A 20,391-nucleotide genomic window follows, 5' to 3' on the forward strand; every position below is an offset into this window, starting at 1 on the left:
TAGGAGTGGGGCCACAAATTTATCGAAAAAAAAATTTCCAATGCGAAAAAGCCTTGCATTTACAATCCAGACAAAATCTGGAAGCCATCGATCTCAAGTCATCTCTGATCTAGCAACCTGTGTTCAACGACGAGGCTCCGTCGTTGCAATTCACACATTTGCCCTTAGAAGTGGTCAGGATCTTGTGTCGCCATGTACAAATTTATCTTCAATGAATAACCAAGTACAGCATTTGTCAGAAGCCATGAGTTTCATTTAATAATTTCACATCCTACAGCTTAGCCTAACCAGCCATAAATGCTTTCCTAGGGTTGAAGTCGGTCCTTCTATGTTGGGTCCTGGGATATTCTGGTAGACCTACCTTTGAATTTCGCTATAAAGAAAGTGACCGCAATTTAAACTCGGCCGGCGCTTCCTCTACACCTGTTTGTGGGCAAGATCTATAGCTTTGCAGTCAGCGCCTTAACAGATTCCGGCGCAGTCAAAACACTCCCCAGTCTCTTCTCATCCAATCCATATGCACCAGGAAGCCAGTCGACACGTTCTCCCAAAGCCATCAAAGCCAATGCCTCTCCACTCAACAGGCAATTCGCCATCCCATATCCATTAAACGCAGCCGCAATCCATTCCCTTCCACCACTCCGCCCAGAAATGGAAGAAGGCAAACGTCCAACCAGAGGCAATCCATCAGACGAAAAGCCCATAATTCCACTCCAAGAACTAACAAGCTTCCAAGCAGTAGATTTATTCTCCCCAAAAAACCGCGGCAAGACATCCCGCAAGTGCGAAACAGAATTCTCTCCAACAAAGCTATCATCAGCTGAAATAGTATCATCGACTCGAGCATTCTCGCCTCCGAAATAGAAATATCCCGTCTTCGCGCTCTGGCCGAGATAATATAGCCCAAATCCCGATCTTCCGGTCTCGGGGTCGTGAGTCGGTGGATAATGGAATCCCCAGGAAACAGACTTGCCCTGGTTTGGGACCAAGGTACCGGGATCTTGAACTGTCATGGTGCCCTTGAATGGATGAATACTTCCTCGCAGACTGGGCAGGAGATGTCCTGTATATCCATTCGTGGCATAAATGACATTCCCAGCGCGAAGTGGACCACGGGACGTGCGCAGCGTGTAGGGGAATGGCGTCGTGGACTTCGGGTCATGTCCCACATCCAAGACCGGGGTGTTCGTTTCTATCGTGAATCGATCTGAATACTTCTTCAGCAGATCTGCAAAAATCTTTGTCACCAGACTGTATGGCCAGACTGTGCCAGCCGGGATCAGTGCTCCGCCAGCTGCACCATGAATACCAAAGTCCTGCGCAGACAACTAGCGTTAGATAAAATCATCGCGAACTCAGGGCAGCCAAGTGCATAAGCAAATGGAATTATATACCTTCAGCACAGTCTGTTCATCAAGAATAGTATAAAGTCCCCTCAGCGAAGGATGATCCCCCTCCATCCGCTTAATACTCTCCTTAAATTCCGAAAACTTCCCAGCCGTCAAGAAAACCCTCAACTTGTGCAACCGCTGCATCTCACTAACACCAACCGCATCATACTCCTCAATCAAATCCTGCATCCTCTCCAAATTCCTCAGCGTGAACTTTGCAATTCGCCCCGCCATCTCTGGTCCGTGCATCGCGGCCAAATGCATATACTCCTCACCCGCATTAGCGGCCATTTGTCCGCCATTCCGGCCCGTGGCACCAGAGCACAGCGTTCGCGCTTCTAAAATTGTTACCCTTGCAGCGGGGCTTTTTTCTAGAATTGTTTTTGCGATGGAGAGTCCTGTTATTCCTGATCCGATGATCGCGTAGTTCGCCTCTATAGGCAGAGTTGGAGACTGGGTGTTGGCAAGTGGGTGGGGGATGTGTTGCCAATAGGACTCTGTTGGGTTTGATCTGGGTAGACCTGGGTCTGCATTGACGAGTTTGGTAACTGTCATACGTCAATATCACGGTAAAATGTCACTAAAACAACTATGCATTGAAGCACTTGGGCTAGCTCTTACCATGTTCCTCATTCGGTGCCATTACGATAGATGGGATGGGTCACGGCAGAATCGGATAGTATAAAGAATTCAAATTGCACACAGCTCAAGATAGCCAATATTAAGAAGCGAGCTTTGTAGATTCTAAAAAAACTCCATCTGGTGGATGATATAGTGCTCTTGTGCGGGGTTTATCTTATCAGGACTTGGACGGGGCGCATATAACTGCCTGGTTGGGAAAGGCTTGCGATAGATTCATCCTCACGTTGGATTTAGCTCCAGGGCTGCTATTGGCCAAGGTGAGGATTAAGTGCTAATAATCAAACAATATATTCCTCCTCTGTATGGCTATTTGACGGCTGGATAATGCTTCCGAGTTCTCTTATCCTTTTGTCTCATAGTGAGTCTGATTGCATATCCATGCACCACATATAAAGCTCTGCAGAAATAACCAAGAAAGAATAGTTTAAACGCTCTTGCACCTTGAACAACAAAATAATACACAGTAACACCGCATGATGCTCATACCCGGGACTCTTTCACTAATATTCAACACTAAATGCAATACGTCATGCCAGTGGGCACGTGTATATATAAAATAACAGACTTCCAGGTGACATTGTGGGCCCTTCTAGATCCTCAGCATCCTGGAATTGTGTGCCGATTACCGATGATCAAATGATTTTCAAGACCAAAGCTTCAATTTGTTTTGTTGGGGTTGTTCAAAATCCCTCGCAGCCCGGGGTATGCTGCCGCGGCTCTGGGAGGCGAAATATGCAGCATGGCGTAACCGCATACCAGACTACATTCCATGAAAAAAAACATGCAAACCAAGCTTTTCAAGCCGATGGGATTGTGAAAGATTTCTTCTTTTTCTTTTTCGGGGGCTATTGGTATATAAGAGGAAACAATTTCCCCCTGACACCATCGCTCCACCTTCTGACATCTTCAAATTACCTCCAAGATGAAGTTCTCATCGGTCTTGCTCACAGTATTTGCACTTGCCGCCAGTGGCTTGGCGGACAAGACATGCACACCCAGCTTTGACTATTGCTCGGATGTCCTGATCAAGTCTCACGGTAGGTTTTGAATGTCTCGAGCTTCATTGTAATAAATCATGATATCTAATAGTTCGATAGGTTTCACTGAAGCTGATCTTAAGGAGGCCCTCGAAGGCAGCGACTATGAGAAGGAGGATCTCAAGAATATTCTGTTCCACTGCAAGAACCCCGGTATTGTTGGACATCCCAAGCTTTGCTCGAGCGGTTGCAAGGATTCGGAGCAGGAGGGCAGCCACCACTGCGAGGGGTAAGTGATCATTACGTTTTCATTTAACTCACGGAGCCTAATATTTGCACAGTTAAATGTACTTCTCTTGGGGGTTCAAGATCTACGCATTACGTGCTGTATCTTCACGACCAAATAGTTGCAATTCACACTCAAATATTAATCTGTAAATTCATTATTCGCCTTTTGGTATAAAAATATTTGTAGGATCTCAAGCAGGGTTCCTCTGTCTCAAGATCTACCACTCAATTTCTTTCCCTTGGTAGGCATTGTTTCCATTCGCATTCACCCAGCCCGGGACATGGATATTGACGAATTTTCCATTTTGATGAGGTCCAGTCTTCAGCACGATGTCGATCGCTTTCTCGGCACCTGTCTCGACGGATAAATCTGCTCGTGAGCCCCCCTAGATCAGTTTTCAGCCACTGGAAAGGTTAAAATTAGTACGAATTCCTATATCAGCAGGTATTAAGGTATAACTTACTCCGGGACTAATAAGCAAGAAGGTAAAGCCTTCAGAGGCATATTGCTGCGCATATTGGACACTCAGCATATTCAACGCAGCCTTGGTGATTTTGTAAGCAGGCGTCGGCGCTTGTGCGTAAAGATGAGCTTTGGCAATGGATCCCATAGTCGTCGAACTAAGTCCTATCAGTACCACGTCCGAGAATCATTTAGCGTCAATCACTCACATGTTGATAACAGACTTCTTCTCGCCACGACGCAGCAGCGGCAAGAAAGCTCGTGTGACCTCGTGAACACCAGTGACGTTCAGGTTGAACATTTCATTAAGATTTTCCCTGAGTAATACGTATTAGATACGTCCTTGCGACTTATGGAGAGCAGAGCAAACTTACATCCCCTCCACCCCGGCGGGATTCCAGTCTACCGCGCCAGCATTGTTGATCAGATAGTCAAGTCCCTTGCCTTGTAACTTATGTTCAACCAAGCTAGTTGCTTCTTGTATACTTTTCTTGTCGGTCACGTCTAAGCCGACAAATTCAATGCGACCGGAAGATGCATTTATGAGCTCCCTGAGTTGTGTCGAATTGTCTTGACGAGCGGTTGCGAAGATGGTTCCCACTTGGCCGCTAGGTAGAGACGCAAGTCGGGTTGCCAGTGCAAGGCCCAGGCCACGCGACGAGCCTGTAATAAGGAATGATGCCATTGTGTGAGGTGAAAGGGTAAGTTGTTTGTGAAGTTCAACGTGTTGAAGAGGTGCGCTTTAACGTGGGGTCGGTACTCTACCTAATCTCCGTTAAAGCCGACTAGGGCGATTAATCCATGCGTCCCAGCGTCATTACTGAGCGATCTGCAGGGCTTGATTGATAATCAAGAAGCTTACACTATACACAGGTATTAGATATCTGTACCCATTACTAGTTTCTCAGTTTCAGGTTGTTCCTGATTGGAGATTTTTGCAAATTATTGAGTTCGATTATTATTATTGAGTCAGGATAAATGGTAACTCTCAAGGAATGGTCCAGTCCAGCCTTGCGAGATGGAGGTTGCTGTGTCCAGTTTTCAGGGCCTTGCTGTGAAAATTGGACACAGCAACCTCCATCTCGCCTAAGTAAGTACTGTAATAACCTACATAATTCCTAATTGTTGGCGAAGTCATGCTATTTTGAGAGTTGGGCGTAGGGAAGCTTCGCCTAGCTTTCGGGCGGTGGGGAACTGAGTAGGAACTCCTCAAACAGATTTCCAAATGGAAGTGGGAATGGAAATGTCGCACTCAAGCTGTCTTGCAGGACCGAGCTGCTATTTGCCTCAATATTTCCAGCGTCGTCCTCTTCGACAGGTAGACCGGGCATGCCGTCTGGACGATGCCCCATTTTCGACACCCCCGGTGCAGCCTTGTCATACGCAGGAACATCCACGGAATATCGTTTCAGTAGAGCTTCGTAAATGGGGTAGAAAGATGCTACCACCGGAAATCGGTCAAGCAACTTCTCGAGTATTACCATACAGAAGCGCGCTCTGTTTTCGGAGATCATTTTGACTCCGGCATCCCCTCGGTGGATATTGACAATATGGATGGAAAGAATTGACAGAACAGGCGCGACGCTAAACGGGCAAAAGTCAGTATCTTGGACAAACTGACTATATCACCAGTGTAGGACAACTTACATGCTGGCGGCTGCTGGGTATATGAGATCATTGGCGACGATGAGTTCTAGTATGTAAAACATCTGCGTGCATATCTCGAATGTTGGAGTGCCTGGTCCGGTGTTATGCGAGAATCTAGGATTGCTTCGGTGCAACAGAAGTTGGTATTCCCTAATACCCTCTTAGCGGAAATACTTAGAGAATTATTACTTGGGGAGGCACTGACTGGTACAAAAGATTCGTAATCATAGCCCAGGGACTGCTGTTCATCGACAAATTTCGCAGTTCTGCTGGGAGTGACGAGGGCCATCGTGAAATCTGCTCCAGACAAACATCTTGAGATTGTGCATTTGTTTCATCAAACTTGATTGTATAGAATTGATCCACTAGAAGCGCTCTTAGCAAACAGAGAGTCTTGGGGTGGAAACCAAGAGGCTGTTACCTATCTGAGCCAGTTGAACAGCATGTATCGTGAAGTTATTTGCCGCGTTGAAGGTTTCACCCAGATTTTCTTGATCGGCAGATTGTGTTGGTCCTTCAAAATCATCCTCCGATAGAGGTCTCACATTGCAGAGCCTCCCCTGCACACGCGGAGGGCGGTCCAACAGCATGGACAAATTGACGTCCATGGCCTATTCCCGTGTTAGCAGACCAAAAAGGAGAAAAAACGCTATTGCGGTAGACTGACATAAACCATCCACCATATTCTCCGCCATGCTTTCCGGTCTGTCTCGCCCAGGCGCATGTATGACTTCCTATAGGAACTTTAGCAATATTCCGTAACTTGTAACAGGGTCGTCCCACTCTTGGTGCATGCCCATAGCTTGCGCCATTCCCACCGAGATTCCAAGCCAATACCACGTATCTTTAGGCTCTAAGATCCCACTCCACCAATAGCACATGAGGAATGTCGCTTGAATAGTCGCAACCGCATCGTTTTCGTAGCCGGCATCATAAAGGGATTTCGCTCTGCGGTAGAATGTTAGGCTAGCGACATATCGAGACACAAACCCAGCATCAGCTATAGTTTCGTCTGAACAATAGATAGTAGAAGCAAGGTAGATAGCGTTCAAAAGCAAGTTTGAAGCTGTGCCCTGGTAAATAGATTCAAGCAATCGTGGTCTGTCAATGACGGGTAACGACGCAAGCGAGTGAAAGAAGTAGGCGTCGAGAAGCTTCTCGCTGATCTCCGGTGGAGGTAGATCAAAAGCTCCCTCTTCCTGAAGTCTCTCGGTAGTAGATGATTGAACTCTTCTAATCTCTTGTTCTGTCGGCTTTCCCAACCGGGCCAGCATTGCCCCTTGCAAGCTGTCCTCAAGTGGCCGAATATCTGTCGTACCGCGGAAGGGATTCCCAAATTGTTGGACCAGGTAGTTCAAGTTAGAGCTATCTCCAATATATGGCGTTTTTCCATTGGGGCCCAGAGCTGGGAAACACGGTTCCTGCTGTTGTTCTCGGAGCGGGTTGCTGTTAGGTGGGCCCGAGGCATAATTTCCGGGGGGGGAGGTTCATTTCGGGCATTATCCTGGTTCCAGCGGCCGGTTACACTCTTAGTATGTATCAAAGGTAGTTTGCGTGGTCTCAATTCATATTAGTATTTTGTATAATTCTCAAGGGTAAGGTATATGCATACCGTCCACGTCGTGAGATGATCGGCTCACAATGACGTCCGGCAATTCGACACTTGGTGCACGGGATGCCATCACTTCGATCACATTTAACACGCTTATCATGGCAGTATATACATGCCACTTTGATATATGACCGAACTTCGGGCATTTTATCATCTGGCATGGCGATCCCTAGTGTTGTCAAAGGGTAAATTCGGTGTTCATTAAATTCGGGAATATCGGCCATTTTCGGACCCACCAATCCGCCGAATTTTTATTCTTTTGATTGGTCATTCCATGGGTTTACTAACCTTGATTGGCTATTGTTAGTAGTAGGCAGAGCAGGAATGACTGACTATACTTTCTCCAAGAACTTCATCACTCCTACTCCTTCACTGTCTCCATCGCACTCTCCTTTCCTGTCTTTATCTTTCATTTTCACACCCAACTTTCGATTTCATTCATTAAAAAATGGCACTCTTTGCCCCTCTTCAAAGCGTCTTGCGTCGTTCGATCATCACCAAGCCGTTCTCGCCATGCCTACTCTTCCCTAGAGCGTTACCAGTGAGGTTTCACAGCAAGTTGTCCAACCCGAAGTCCCCTTCAAACTATCCTCTGCCATCGAACGATACAATGGACGGTTCTTCTGGTTATGTCCTGTGAGTTTTATATCTAAGTCCTCTCGAATGAGCATCCCATTTCCCATTTCCCATTTCCCAATTCCCTCATTTCTAACTTTCTTTCCAACGATAGTACAAAGGCGGATGATTTGATCGGCTGGATCAGAAGTGGCTCCCTTTGGCCCCTGTCCTTTGGCCTCGCCTGCTGCGGTATCGAGATGATGGGCGCGTCGATGCCACGATACGACCAAGACCGACTGGGCATCATTTTCCGCGCCTCACCCCGACAGGCCGACTGCATGATCATTGCAGGAACCGTAACTAACAAGATGGCCGCACCCTTACGACTTCTCTATGACCAGATGCCGGATCCCAAATGGGTCATTAGCATGGGCAGTTGCGCGAATGGAGGAGGATACTACCACTACAGTTACAACGTCGTGCGTGGAGTGGATCGACTCGTCCCTGTCGATATCTATGTCCCTGGCTGTCCCCCGACCCCGGAAGCGCTTTTGTATGGCATCAATCTTCTCCAAAAGAAGATCAGAAACCAAAAGGTGACGCGGACGTGGTATCGCCGGTGATCGAATCTCTCCTGCTTGTTTCTGCCTCTCCCTTTGCCTTTGCCTCTGTCCTCTTACAGCCTTTCTTTATGGAAGGTGCAATATGCATCATAATTCCAAGTTCGTTGTCCTGTTTGCTTCAGAGAAAATATTCATGGCTATGTCGCTGCAGTAGCTAGGTCAAATACAGCCAAAGCTGTACATTCATGACGGAATTCACAGTTACACTGTTAGAACCAAGTACTAAACAATGAAATACACCTCCACTCCATCTCTCATTGATCTCTTTGATTACATTTGCTTTCATTTCTCTTTTCATAGTTCATGGCAATCAGTCTCAGGGGGTGCATGTAGATACTGATATGCAATAGAGAAGGAGAAAAGGATCTAACAACCCATAGCGGGAAATGGTTCACGCAAATAGACGAGGTACAATAGATGCCGAATATTTCTATTGAGATAGAATTACAGCCCATGAGTATATTAATTTTTGCTTACTGTATTGGAAAAGAAAAATTAGATTGACTTAACTATGCTTGACTGTTTATTTGAGATTCCGAATTTAATACCAATGCAATTATACATATTTATTATGTATGGCGTTAATACCTCTATGCGAAGTGGGCAATATGGAGAAAGGGCGCTGCTTGTGAAGCGATCTATGGGCCCGGTAAAAGGATTCGCCCATCGTTTCTTATACTCTTTCAACCGGACTATGCGCCGGTTGTTCCTGCATGGGAATATGCTCGGCCTCACGCTCCACGTAGCTATTATCGCGAACGTTTGATTCCGCGTATATGCCGTTGTGACCAGCCTGCTCAGCTTTAGGGGCATAAGACCAACTATCCGTGCCCAAAGAGCTAGGGAATCCTATGCCTCGGATGAAAGCTCGACGGCGTGCCCGCGGCCCCCAAGCCCAGCCAGCTCCACGCTGGATAGGGAGGTGGTACATGCGGAACCCAATGTAGGCAAAGAAAATTCCCAGCGCAGAGCCAAATAGCACATCGAAGCCGTGGTGTCGGCAATTAGCCCAGCGCGATGCTGCGATGAATGTAGCGGTTGCGGTGGGTACAAGTGCGAATATCATCATCAGAACTGGCGGTGCGGCACCGCGAGTTCGTACAGATGTGCGGTCATCGGAATGGGTTTCGCCTTCGGTAGGGAAGTATGACAAGTATGGGAAGCCGACGGAGAATTTGGCGCAGAACCATAGCGTTAGGTAGGCCAGTCCAGAGAACGCAACTAAATAATGACCCGTTAGCACGTAACTCTCCGGTGATGGTTCAGTTTGCTCGTTGGGTTATTTTAAGACTCACAGGAGGCATGACCAGACGGGAAAGAGGAAAATCCATCTACCTTGAGGAAATCGGATTGATCTTGACAGATCTTCCAGGAGACGATGATGGGAGCTCCGGCAACACCAAGTCCACCAACAAGATTCTCCTCAATGGCGTTGAGATCCGGGTTGCAGCGTGCAAGCATATCCGGGCGTGGTTTTCCAAGTAGACTCTTCAATCCTTGTGTAGCCATGAATGCGCCTGCCAGCGACACGGCCAAGCCCATCCATCCTGCGTTCCATTCCCAGACCTTGCGCCGTAGGATCTGCGACTTGGAAGGCCGCGCACCACCTTCGGCTGCTGTTCCGGGGACAATGAATAGTGCACCGGCAAATACTATCACAGCGGGGGCCAACAGTCCAGCAAGGATCAGAGCGGCAGTCGATACGGTCTCTTTTTCTTTGTAGGGGAAGGCGATGGTCGGGTCGGTTAGGGAGAAGGGGTGTTGGCTAGGGTCGACTTTGGAGAATCCATATCCAATTAGAGCAATTCCACTGCAGTCGTTTGTCAGGTCATGCTCTTCAGCACCGGGTGGGCGTGTGATTGTAGTGAGCTTACATGATGAAGACCCAGTCAATCACGTAGGATAGCACGACAAGCTTAGAGATGCGCGCCAGCACATCTTTTAGAGGCATTTCGACGTCTCCGGGGTATATAACTCCCAGTCACCCAATTAAGCGCGCTACAGCGAGGACCAAAGGTCGAATCTCGTGTTGATGAAGGGGGAGGACGTTCCAGCGTGTTGGCGCGTGCGTAATGGTGATCGGGCGCTAAACAATGATCCCTTGATGCAGTGGGTCGTGCACAGTGTCCGACTTCAGCACCCAAAGGAAGGGACAGCAGGTGCAGCCACGAAGTTATTGGAGAGCAATCGTTGAAGGATAGAACAAAAATTGAAAGAAATCATTAAGAGAGGGGTGATTTCACCCATGTTCCTAATATTGAAGAATGTATGATTACGGAGAACGAAAGCCGGAGATCGGCGGGGGCAAAGCGCTAAAATCAGTGGCTGAGCATGTTCCTGATGGAGTCTAGACTCCTAATGCAGTAAGAGGACAATATAGTCGCTCTTTTTTAGGGTTTTTGTACCGCTGTTATCTTGGCTGCCTAAAATTATCTTACTGTAAAGATTTTCAATTAGATATCCTCTTCCACGTGCGCAGTTACAGCATGGTGCTCTATCTTATGTGGTAGGGACTGGCTTAAGGCCGTCAGAAAAGGGGACCCCCAAAAGTATGAGTTTTGAGGATATCTGCGGAGTAGTACGGAGTAGATATGGCTGGTATTAGTATGAAGAGCACTGAGTCCCTATGCTGTACTCTGCTGGCCCATTTTCCTCTTTGTTCGTGGACCCCTGTTTTGAATGCTTATCCTCTCCCCCGTCTCATTACTACTGCTTCTACCGCCCAAAGTCCCAAATCCACGAACAGCAATAATAACGTCTTACATAAACTACCGGCAGCTTTCGATTGATGGGTTGGAAAACCTGGGGAAACTCTCTGCAGATTTACTGACAGCTTCGCGTAGGGTCATGGAGATCAGGTATGTAAGGGCAGATCCAAAGGTAATACAAAGGTCTCCAACCAGATAAGATCGACATAATAATCAATCATCTCATTATTTTTTTCTTCGCTCTATTGGTATCCTGCATTTCCACAGCTTACTCCGTACATAGCTTGACTTCTGTACTCCGTAAATGGAAATGCAGGTGGATTCGGGTCCTATATGCATGCATAATTTCAGCTTAGAGTAGCGGTGAATGTAGAAAAAAGAGATTGTGCGTACCGAGAACGAGTACAGAGTATCACAGTGATCTACGTGCATCACGACCTGCTTGCTGCATTTTTTACGCCCCTTACTAGCTCCTGGGCTATATATAACAATAAATCCTTCCTCTGAGTACTGATCTGTCTTCGTACTCATTTCCCAAATTCAATATGAAATTCACGCTCCCTTTCTGTCTTGCTCTGGTTACGTACATCACGCCTGCCTTTGCTGGTGGTGTGGAAGCAAAGGTACATGAATAGATAGTACCATATTGCCGTGCATCATCAGCGCTGATAAAATTTTATAGGTGAATATCGAATATGCGGATGGAAAGAGTGATTCAATTACTACACATCCCCACACTGGCTGTCATGACACTGGAGAACCGTATGCCTTATAGTCCTGGTACATGTAGCTGTTGCTAATAAACACAATAGCAAGACAAAGGTGAATAAGATCGATGTCATCCAATCAGGCGATGCGCGCCCGAAGTGCATCTTTTACAAGTATGTTACTACTTACCAACTAATATAGGGAAAATTGTGGCTAATAGGCTTAGGGATCCGGGCTGCAAAGGAGACAAGTGGACTATCGAAGTCCCCAAGTCCGCCGAGGACGGGAAGAAGACGCAGAAGTTCAGCAGGCCATTCTATGTAGCTAGTTTGGAGTGTGTTAAAGCCGAATAGAGGGGTTCAAGTTACTAGTAATAACATGAGTCTATAGACGATGGAGGATGTTATTTGGTACTAGTAATATACATGCTTATCAATACTTCTCTCTTTGCCCGCTTCCTGCGAGACTTCCACCTCGGTATTTTTCTCAACCTTGAAATGCACGCCGCATCTCTTTGCCTGCAGTTCCGGAGTATTTCCTCAATCATAGGGTTCATGTTCCAAACTTACTGCCAGAATCGAGCAATTTTGACAGTATACTACAGGTAATCTTTCTCACTCCAACCAAGCAGAAAATTCAGGGTTATACTCTCTCATAAAGAGGGGCTGATACACCTGGGCCTTGCGTGTTATTAGCAATATAAAGCAAAGATTGTCGTATAAATATACAGTATTAAAGCTTCTATGTGCAAGAGTTCCAAGGCTGTTGAGGCTTGTATGCCTCAGGCCATTCATGATGTCTTTGCTTTTCCTTTCAAATGGCGTCTTCTTTGTCTTATCCCGCAGACGAATTTCCTCATCTTCTCATCCATCATCTCCTCCTCTATCCTAATGAAAAGTATCAATACCTCATGCTAGGCCCTGATTAAATATTTTCAGTTGCCGCATTATCTTCCATCATGTCCAGCCCCCAGCTCACTCTCATTGAGGCATCAGAGGATGACGCACTCGGATTGCAGATGCCCACATGGCAGCGTTCAGAACGAAACTGATGCTTCTCGACCAGTTTCCGATGCCTGCCATCCGTAAACAGCTAAGAGCTACTCTACGGGAGAAGGCAATTGGCGATGTTCGAGACCCACATTGGGCTGTCCTCGTGGTTTGTGATAATACCGGAGAGATCATCAGCCTTGCCAAATGGAGACGTCCTATTCCTGATTCCGAATGGGATAGATATGTCGAGGTGCCATGGAAGTGGCCAGATTCGATGTTTTGGAGGCATGGACGTTGAAGGTGGAAGAAGCGCGGGAGAGATTGCTAGGAAAGACACCATGTCATTGTAAGCTATTCATCGATATCGACGGGAGAGCGCGTTAACTAATAGTGATCAAGCATTGAGCTATATCGGGACTGATCCAAATTACGAACGGCTTGGAGCAGCTTCTATTCTAGTAAATTGGGGTCTAGAGCATGCCAAACGTGAAAATATACCAGTCCTATAGAGCACCAACAATGAATGGCCATTTTATGAGAAACTAGGCTTGAGGGGTGAGCAATTGATCCCAATGACTATGAAGGGGGTTGGGGATAGCTATGCATCAATTCTATACGAAAGGATGTGCTTTCTGTTCATGCCGCACAGTTAGCTCATTCGAACTAGGTAGCACGGCTCTGCAGGAAGATTCTTGTCCACCGAAATCCATTGGCTCATTCCTCCATTTCTCGCTAGTGGAACCGTCATCAGGTACGCAGCCTCTTTGACGTACGTATCCACGGAAAGGGCATCTTTCCAGGCGTCAGCGGTCATTTCCCATATTGCTATATTTTCGCGATCTGTAGGATGTGCGAGGTAGAGTGATGGGGATCGTGCGTCCGGTAGGGATGAATATTTTATAGATCTCATGTTGTTCCACGTTCAATGTTTATTCCCACCCGTCAAACGTGATGATAACAGAAGACTTGGACGAAGCTGCTAACTTGGAACGAGCATAGGTGCCCAACGACCTTTTCAGCCCCCTGTTCCGAATTGCGCAACTTTAACCTGGGGGGTTTGGCTGAGTTAAGACCAAAAAATGTGCTCCCGAGTAGTAACTAGTGATTCCCACTGATTGATTGAAATGTTCCTTCCTGGATCTAGGTACACGGACCGATGCATTGATCCTGCCCAGGTAGTGGAGCGGATCCAGCGACAGAATCAGCCTCACTACCCAGCTTCAGAGTCAATCAGGTCTCTAGGGTGTACAATTTCAAACCTGAATTGAGCGGTCGACCCGTTAGGAAATTATTACTGGGCAGAAGTTCCAGTGTGGATGGACAGCCCTGGATAGCTCTTCGTTGAGAGACTCGAAGGATTACCCCGCAGTCTATTGTGGAATCGAGGCTACGCCTCGACCGTGAGCCTCACTGTGAAAAATTAACGCCGACATTCCAGGGACTAGTAGGTAGAACTCCAAGCACGCCCAGGTGGGCAGCTATTAGTACGGAAACTCACGATTTTGGATGGGGCAGCGCGTTTTCCGTAAAAACCATGGCTTGGTATATATATTTCGCGAGAGGCTCCGGTAATGCTACCGAATCATCAACTTAAATCTTGAAACCTCCAGGGCTTCAAGCGGAACCTTGGAAGGAAATATATGGTTCCCATGGGCTAAAAGATAGACAAGTAGTAGTCTAAGTAACCAATCAGTATCATTTAGCCCTCCAGGGCTTATATACTGCCTGTCGTATTTTGTAAAATGATAAGACCCCAAATGCAATTGGGTACTAGTGGATCTTCTTTCAAAAGTTTTAATTCATGTAGCCACAAATCGCCCCTCTGTCATACAACTGGGCTTGTGGTTTAGTGGTATAATACTCCCTTAGCATGGGAGTGGTCCGGGGTTCGATTCCCCGCGAGTCCATTTTTTGCTTCATTCAGTGTTAATCATTGGTATCCGCTCTGAATTGAACACCTGGAATGGAGACGAATCTTTTTTACACAATTGGTGACCAATTTCACGCCAAAATCCCTTTGCGTCACTGAGAAATTGAAAATTGTACAACTGCCAGCGGGAAAACGATACAGGCATATCAACTATCAAATTATTCCTCCCAATCAAAATTCACCACAATGCGCCCAGCAACTTGTCCCTTGCGCAGCTTCTCGACACCTTCTGGCAAGCGATTGATAGGATAAACCTCACAAATCTGATGCAACATACCCCGTTTCGCATAGTCCAACGCCGCAGCCGTATCACTCCGGCTACCCACCAAGGTCCCCTTGATACTAAGATTCTTAAAAATAAATTCACAAGGATCCGTACCTAAAATCATCGTTCCCGCCGGCGGCAGCCCGATACACATTATCATGGAACCAACCCGATTCCCAATGAAGGAAACGGCAGTTTTATACGCTGCAGGTGCAGTGACGAAGACACCGTGAGCTCCAACCCCATCAGCAATCTCAATGACTGCTTTTGCAGAGTCGCTAGTCTCAATAAAGTCCACGAAAGCCTCGGCCCCCATTTTAAGTGATAGTTCGCGCTTCGAGGCTCCGGTATCTACAACGATAGGTCGCATTCCCATTGCCTTGGCGAGTTGTACACCCTGGATTCCCACGCCACCACCACCTCCTGGAAACACCACCCAGGATCCGGCGCGAAGGTTGGATTCAACGAGCGAACGATAGATTGTACTTGCGCTACACATGATCGGTGCGGCAATTTCGTCCGGAATCCCATCTGGGATGGGCGATGCATATCGGGCAGGTGAAACTAGGTATTGCTGGTATGTGCCTAGATGAGTGAGTACAAGAATTTATCACTATGAGTGCCTTCGCTAGCCACTGACCAGCTGTCATAAGGCCACTGTGAATGGCGGCCTTGCAATATGTCTCCTTGTCGACCAAGCACATAGAACATGTTCCGCAAGTATCAACGATCGGTTTGACTCCAGCCCGATCACCCAGCTTGAAGTTCTTGACATTCGCGCCAATCTTTACTACGATTCCGGCACCTTCGTGGCCCGGAGATCGCACTCCAAATGTTGACATGGGCGGCATACCAAGATCGCCCTGCATGAGATGGATATCCGATGAACAAAGACCGGTGAAGTTGAGTCGGATAAGTATATCATCGGGCCCTGAATGATTATTTCTCAGCATACATTTCCCCCTCTATAACTGAGAGATAATATTCCCGCTAACACATACCAGGCTCAGGCACCGGCACCATTTGCACCTCGACCCGAAAGTCAGGCCCCTCATTAACTACAACCCCGGCTTTGCAAAGCTCGGGGATTTGGAATGTCGGAATTTCGGTTAGAGAGCCCATGGTGGATGATCGGTGCAAGTGCAAGTAAGGTAGAAGTTGAGTTGACAACTTCAGCTTCAACTGTCTTTTGCAACGTTATAAGCACCAAAATGTATAGCTTTTCCAGTACCGAGGCAACTAACGGTGAATGTTACCGAGACGATGTGACCCCTCTTTTGAAATGTATGGTTCTATGTTGCTGCATTGCTGGCGGTCGGCATTCCCCTCTTCTTGGAGATGTGGGGAAGCACGTACTTCCATATCTATGTCCGATCGAGGCCGATCTAACTATCACCATCGGATCCGCATTGGATATTCACTTTACCCATAGAAAGTATTCGACATGTCGAATGCACCTATACCCTCTAACAAGAAGTGATTATCAGATGGTGCTTACCGGAGATGTATTTGTATGCATCGGTGTAGTTTGTCTAAATCCTGTAAGGACATTGGCATTGAGGCGTGTTACATTTTAATCAAGATATACACTCTTGTATAAGATGAATCAGATCCAAGAGATACTAAAAATGAGTTGCATTACATTTCCATGAGGGCGGAAGTCATCGGATTCAGTGCGTTGCCAAGTTTCACATACGAAAAGTGAGTAGCTTCTTTGAATCGAATGTATGCAAGAGAGCCCGATCTCTTCCAAAATTTTGCATCGTCTCAAACTATTTCAAGCAAGATAGGCCCAAAATGCACAGAAGTATATAGACACGCTTGCTGTATCGAATGATGCTCGCTCTTCTCTCCACTTATCACACGTCAACCATAAAAAAATGCCAAGACTAGTCATCTTAGATGAACGCCAAAAATCAATATAGAATGAGCTTATATTAAACACCCAGCAAGCCTCTAGAAATACAAAGCCTTGAATAAATTTATCTTTGGCAGTGCTAAAATACAAATTATGCAGGGATGTATGTATAACAAGACAGGGGCAACGATGTGGGGCACCAAGCCCACTAAAAAGCGGAGAAATGCCGTTTCAACATGAAGCAGCGACAGGTTTCAAGACGCAATAGCCAATTAAGTCAGAGCAAAAGATCACCTGAACCAGAATGAAACAGATTCATTCTGCAACACGGAGAAGGGATTGAATCAATTCTCCGCTTAAAACTCGGCAGAGTGGATGAAATCAATGTACACCATTACTCTTTTGTCCATCTCCGTCTCGCGGCTCTATCCCCATCCGGACAAAGATTCAGGGACCCGGGCACAGAACTTAGAAATCGGATGAATTGAAGACTGCGAATCCTTGAATCTAGCCTATTCAGCGGACTATAGCCACAAAATGTGCATAGCGTAAACCGTGGTGAATGCAGATCTCCTGCGCCGCCAATAGGAGTCATTTATCCGCCGGTAAAACATCGCTGTTTTGGCTGAAGAGGTGGCGCTTTACTCAGTGGGCTAGTCTGTCAAAATGGCGCTATCCCTAAAGACCCGGCCCCAGATGTGGATCTGGGATATAAAGGTGATACTGTCTCGATTCTGACAGCTAGAACAGCACAATATTTTCAACCAACTTCATACCAAAATGCCGTCTTTGACTTCCCTGCTCTCGTTCTTTACTCTAGCTGCTGGAGCCTTCAGCGCTAGTTCCGAGCTTTCCAAGAGAGAGACCTACACAGCCAGCTCGACTGGAACCAGCAATGGCTACTACTACTCGTTCTGGACGGACGGCTCAGGCGATGTCACCTATTCCAACGGCGCCGCTGGTGAATACAGCGTGACCTGGACTGGAAACAACGGAAACTTCGTCGGTGGAAAGGGATGGAACCCTGGTGGCAGCCGGTAGGATTGATTACCGTACGGTATATTCTTGAATTTAACCAGAGGCTAACCTACCACTTTAGTTCCGTGAGCTTCTCCGGCTCCTACAACCCCAGCGGTACGTCTTTTTCTAGCCAGGAGTCTTGAATCCTGTCCATTAAGCTAACAATTCCAACAGGAAACAGCTACCTTTCGGTCTACGGCTGGACCACAGACCCCCTGATCGAATTCTACATTGTCGAAGACTTTGGAACCTACAATCCATCTTCTGGCGCAACAAAGAAGGGCACGGTTACTAGCGACGGCAGCACTTACGATATCTACACCAGCGAGCGAGTCAACCAGCCTTCCATTGAAGGTACTGCTACGTTCACCCAGTACTGGTCTGTTCGCCAGAGCAAGCGCTCCCAGGGAACCGTCACTACTGGAAACCACTTCACTGCTTGGGAGAACCTGGGTATGGACCTGGGGTCGTTCAACTACATGATTGTTGCTACTGAGGGATACTACAGCAGTGGTTCTTCTGATATTACCGTTAGCTAAATGGTATAAACCAAACTGAGTTCAGGCAATTTGATTGAAACTTTGGGAGCAGGGATTTGAAATTTGGAATCTTGAGAGAAGAGTCTTTCGGATGAGGTGCTTCAGAAGATAACATAGTTCGGAATATGCAAACCAGGGTGGTTGACCTTTTTGCGTTTCCATCTTCCCTCCCTAATAGAGTAATTTCGAGGATTCTCGGTCAATCGATTTGCATTTCATGGAAAAATGAAGCAAAAAACCATAACCCAAAGCGATCAAGGCGAACAATAGTTAGCGTCCAACCGGTCACATCAACATTTTGCTTTAAGTCTATGGCACTCTATGTTCGCAATCTAGCCAGTGTTTCAGCGCTTCAAAATTAGTGATGTTCTAGATGCAATTGGGAGATAGGCCATTGTATGTTGTATATACCTTGAGAATTTCTATGGTTAGTACTAGAAAGAACATAGTTGGCGTTACTAGTACTAATATGCCAGTGTCAGTGTTATAGATAGCAGCGCGAAGACGTAAACATTATACTACTGGTATTGTACCTAGTATGCTAAACCAGTTATACACTCCGTACCAGGATCTTTTCGAATCAGGTTGAACCCAGATTGAATACACTGACGCGGTTGTGAGAAGCAAAAATTGATATGGCTGATTGGACGTTATCGTCACGATGACAGCACTAGCCAAAGAATTTCGGATTTAAATAAACGGTCTACGAAGATCCACGAAGATAAATCCGCGATCGACTAGGAGAGGCCAAATATGAGCCATGGATCTAAATTGTTTCTCTTAAAGCCGAGCTGAACTCTATGACGCCAGCGATTGACGGGGCGACTGCTGCATTCTCCACGGCGCAGCTCAAAAACACCACAAGGAGCAAACCCATTGGTCGCCGTGAGAATCACCCCGCAATTCAGCACCACATTCTGAGATCCAGTCCGAAGATCCGAGATGCAGCTTGACCTACTTTTTCCGGTAGATATCTGATTTTTGGGATATTGTTTTTACAAAGTGTCAAATGAAGCTTTTCGTAGGAACCGGATGATGTAACTGTACTTATACATAGAGGAGGGGGGTTTTCAGCTATTACTTACGCAGGAACCTTAAGTCGCAGGGCAGGGTATAAAGAGCTGAAATCACTTCGTAATGAATGATTCTTTCGATTTGCAGAAATCTCAATTCTCGGACCCCTACTTGTCTTCTCCCCGGAATCATTTTATTTCATATCCCCTCACCATGGCATTGGACGGGAAAGTCGCACTGATCACTGGAGGTGTCAAGAACCTCGGAGCCGAGTCAGCGAGAGAACTAGCTGGTATCGGAGCAAGGCTGGCTCTACACTATAACTCTGAAAGTAGCAAAGCCAGCGCCACATCGCTGGAAGCTGAGTTGCGAGAGAAGTACCCCGACCGCAAGGTCGCTTTTTACCAGGGCGACTTGACTAGCGCGAAAACGTTGACAAGTTATTCCAGTCGGTACTCAACGACTTTGGCAAGATTGATATCGTTGTCAATACGGTGGGCAAAGTGCTAAAGAAGCCGATCACCGACATTTCTGAAGAGGATTATGACTCGATGTTTGCGTGAGTTTCTCTACCTTGAATATCTGATGAGTAGAATAACTGACAAGAATCATCTGACAGAATTAACTCCAAGGCCGCTTTCTTCATCCTGAAGGCTGCGGCTACCCACGTCTCTGACGACGGCAAAATCATCACCATTGTGACCGCTCTTTTAGGCGCCTTCACTGGATTCTACACCTCATATGCAGGATCCAACCTTGGAAAGCACCAGTGGAGCACTTTACGCGTGGTGTGTGCAAGGAGCTGCAGGCACGACGCGTGAGCGTGAACAATGTGGCTCCAGGCCCGAAGGACACTCGTAAGTGGTTCCGCTTCTTGATGATAACCGAGGTGATGGCTAATCATTGATATATATATAGCCTTCTTCTACCCACAAGAATCACCAGAGGCAGTGTAGTTCCACAAAGCCAACGGCATGGGGAATCGGTTGACGATGGTGCAGGACATTGCGCCAATCATTCGCTTCCTCTGCACAGCAGGGACTTGGATCGCCGGCCAGACAATCTTTGCGAACGGAGGATACACAACTCGTTAATCGAGGAGGGTGGAATGGTAGAAACTGGCTCCATACAGATAAACGGTAATGGAACCAGACGA

At 46.9% G+C, this 20,391-nt stretch overlaps 10 protein-coding genes across 10 annotated transcripts; 5 read left to right on the forward strand and 5 right to left on the reverse strand.

The window, feature by feature from the left end:
* Window positions 1-440: 440 nt before the first annotated feature.
* Window positions 441-2,034, reverse strand: N7533_000388 (NAD(P)/FAD-dependent oxidoreductase; the record flags this gene model as incomplete). The annotated part of the gene is made up of 3 exons (XM_057097038.1): window positions 441-1,328; window positions 1,395-1,939; window positions 2,013-2,034. The coding sequence occupies 3 exons, from the start codon at window positions 2,032-2,034 to the stop codon at window positions 441-443; spliced, it is 1,455 nt and encodes a 484-aa protein (XP_056965531.1).
* Window positions 2,035-2,955: 921 nt separating this feature from the next.
* N7533_000389 (uncharacterized protein) lies at window positions 2,956-3,303 on the forward strand (the record flags this gene model as incomplete). Its single annotated transcript, XM_057097039.1, has 2 exons — window positions 2,956-3,070; window positions 3,131-3,303. 2 exons carry the CDS (start codon window positions 2,956-2,958, stop codon window positions 3,301-3,303), a joined length of 288 nt encoding a protein of 95 aa, XP_056965532.1.
* A 213-nt stretch (window positions 3,304-3,516) lies between these two features.
* On the reverse strand, window positions 3,517-4,446 carry N7533_000390 (uncharacterized protein; the record flags this gene model as incomplete). Its single annotated transcript, XM_057097040.1, has 4 exons — window positions 3,517-3,684; window positions 3,763-3,919; window positions 3,971-4,078; window positions 4,136-4,446. 4 exons carry the CDS (start codon window positions 4,444-4,446, stop codon window positions 3,517-3,519), a joined length of 744 nt encoding a protein of 247 aa, XP_056965533.1.
* A 487-nt stretch (window positions 4,447-4,933) lies between these two features.
* N7533_000391 (fungal specific transcription factor domain-containing protein) lies at window positions 4,934-7,120 on the reverse strand (the record flags this gene model as incomplete). Its single annotated transcript, XM_057097041.1, has 7 exons — window positions 4,934-5,345; window positions 5,409-5,558; window positions 5,614-5,773; window positions 5,830-6,019; window positions 6,076-6,142; window positions 6,192-6,840; window positions 7,021-7,120. The coding sequence occupies 7 exons, from the start codon at window positions 7,118-7,120 to the stop codon at window positions 4,934-4,936; spliced, it is 1,728 nt and encodes a 575-aa protein (XP_056965534.1).
* Window positions 7,121-7,468: 348 nt separating this feature from the next.
* Window positions 7,469-8,201, forward strand: N7533_000392 (NuoB/complex I 20 kDa subunit family protein; the record flags this gene model as incomplete). Its single annotated transcript, XM_057097042.1, has 2 exons — window positions 7,469-7,656; window positions 7,751-8,201. The coding sequence occupies 2 exons, from the start codon at window positions 7,469-7,471 to the stop codon at window positions 8,199-8,201; spliced, it is 639 nt and encodes a 212-aa protein (XP_056965535.1).
* Window positions 8,202-8,874: 673 nt separating this feature from the next.
* Window positions 8,875-10,152, reverse strand: N7533_000393 (phosphatase PAP2 family protein; the record flags this gene model as incomplete). The annotated part of the gene is made up of 3 exons (XM_057097043.1): window positions 8,875-9,422; window positions 9,497-10,011; window positions 10,076-10,152. 3 exons carry the CDS (start codon window positions 10,150-10,152, stop codon window positions 8,875-8,877), a joined length of 1,140 nt encoding a protein of 379 aa, XP_056965536.1.
* Window positions 10,153-11,454: 1,302 nt separating this feature from the next.
* N7533_000394 (uncharacterized protein) lies at window positions 11,455-11,970 on the forward strand (the record flags this gene model as incomplete). Its single annotated transcript, XM_057097044.1, has 4 exons — window positions 11,455-11,532; window positions 11,592-11,671; window positions 11,722-11,790; window positions 11,844-11,970. The coding sequence occupies 4 exons, from the start codon at window positions 11,455-11,457 to the stop codon at window positions 11,968-11,970; spliced, it is 354 nt and encodes a 117-aa protein (XP_056965537.1).
* A 2,727-nt stretch (window positions 11,971-14,697) lies between these two features.
* N7533_000395 (zinc-dependent alcohol dehydrogenase) lies at window positions 14,698-15,926 on the reverse strand (the record flags this gene model as incomplete). Its single annotated transcript, XM_057097045.1, has 3 exons — window positions 14,698-15,389; window positions 15,445-15,735; window positions 15,806-15,926. The coding sequence occupies 3 exons, from the start codon at window positions 15,924-15,926 to the stop codon at window positions 14,698-14,700; spliced, it is 1,104 nt and encodes a 367-aa protein (XP_056965538.1).
* A 1,516-nt stretch (window positions 15,927-17,442) lies between these two features.
* Window positions 17,443-18,221, forward strand: N7533_000396 (glycoside hydrolase family 11 protein; the record flags this gene model as incomplete). Its single annotated transcript, XM_057097046.1, has 3 exons — window positions 17,443-17,699; window positions 17,762-17,796; window positions 17,857-18,221. The coding sequence occupies 3 exons, from the start codon at window positions 17,443-17,445 to the stop codon at window positions 18,219-18,221; spliced, it is 657 nt and encodes a 218-aa protein (XP_056965539.1).
* Window positions 18,222-19,448: 1,227 nt separating this feature from the next.
* Window positions 19,449-20,329, forward strand: N7533_000397 (uncharacterized protein; the record flags this gene model as incomplete). Its single annotated transcript, XM_057097047.1, has 5 exons — window positions 19,449-19,628; window positions 19,685-19,794; window positions 19,855-20,023; window positions 20,078-20,092; window positions 20,237-20,329. The coding sequence occupies 5 exons, from the start codon at window positions 19,449-19,451 to the stop codon at window positions 20,327-20,329; spliced, it is 567 nt and encodes a 188-aa protein (XP_056965540.1).
* Window positions 20,330-20,391: the final 62 nt, after the last annotated feature.

The sequence above is a fragment of the Penicillium manginii genome, assembly GCF_028828005.1.
Source record: "Penicillium manginii strain IBT 31320 chromosome Unknown utg000001l:1.0-3466041.0:1.0-3467806.0, whole genome shotgun sequence".
NCBI classification, from domain to species: Eukaryota; Fungi; Ascomycota; class Eurotiomycetes; order Eurotiales; family Aspergillaceae; genus Penicillium; species Penicillium manginii.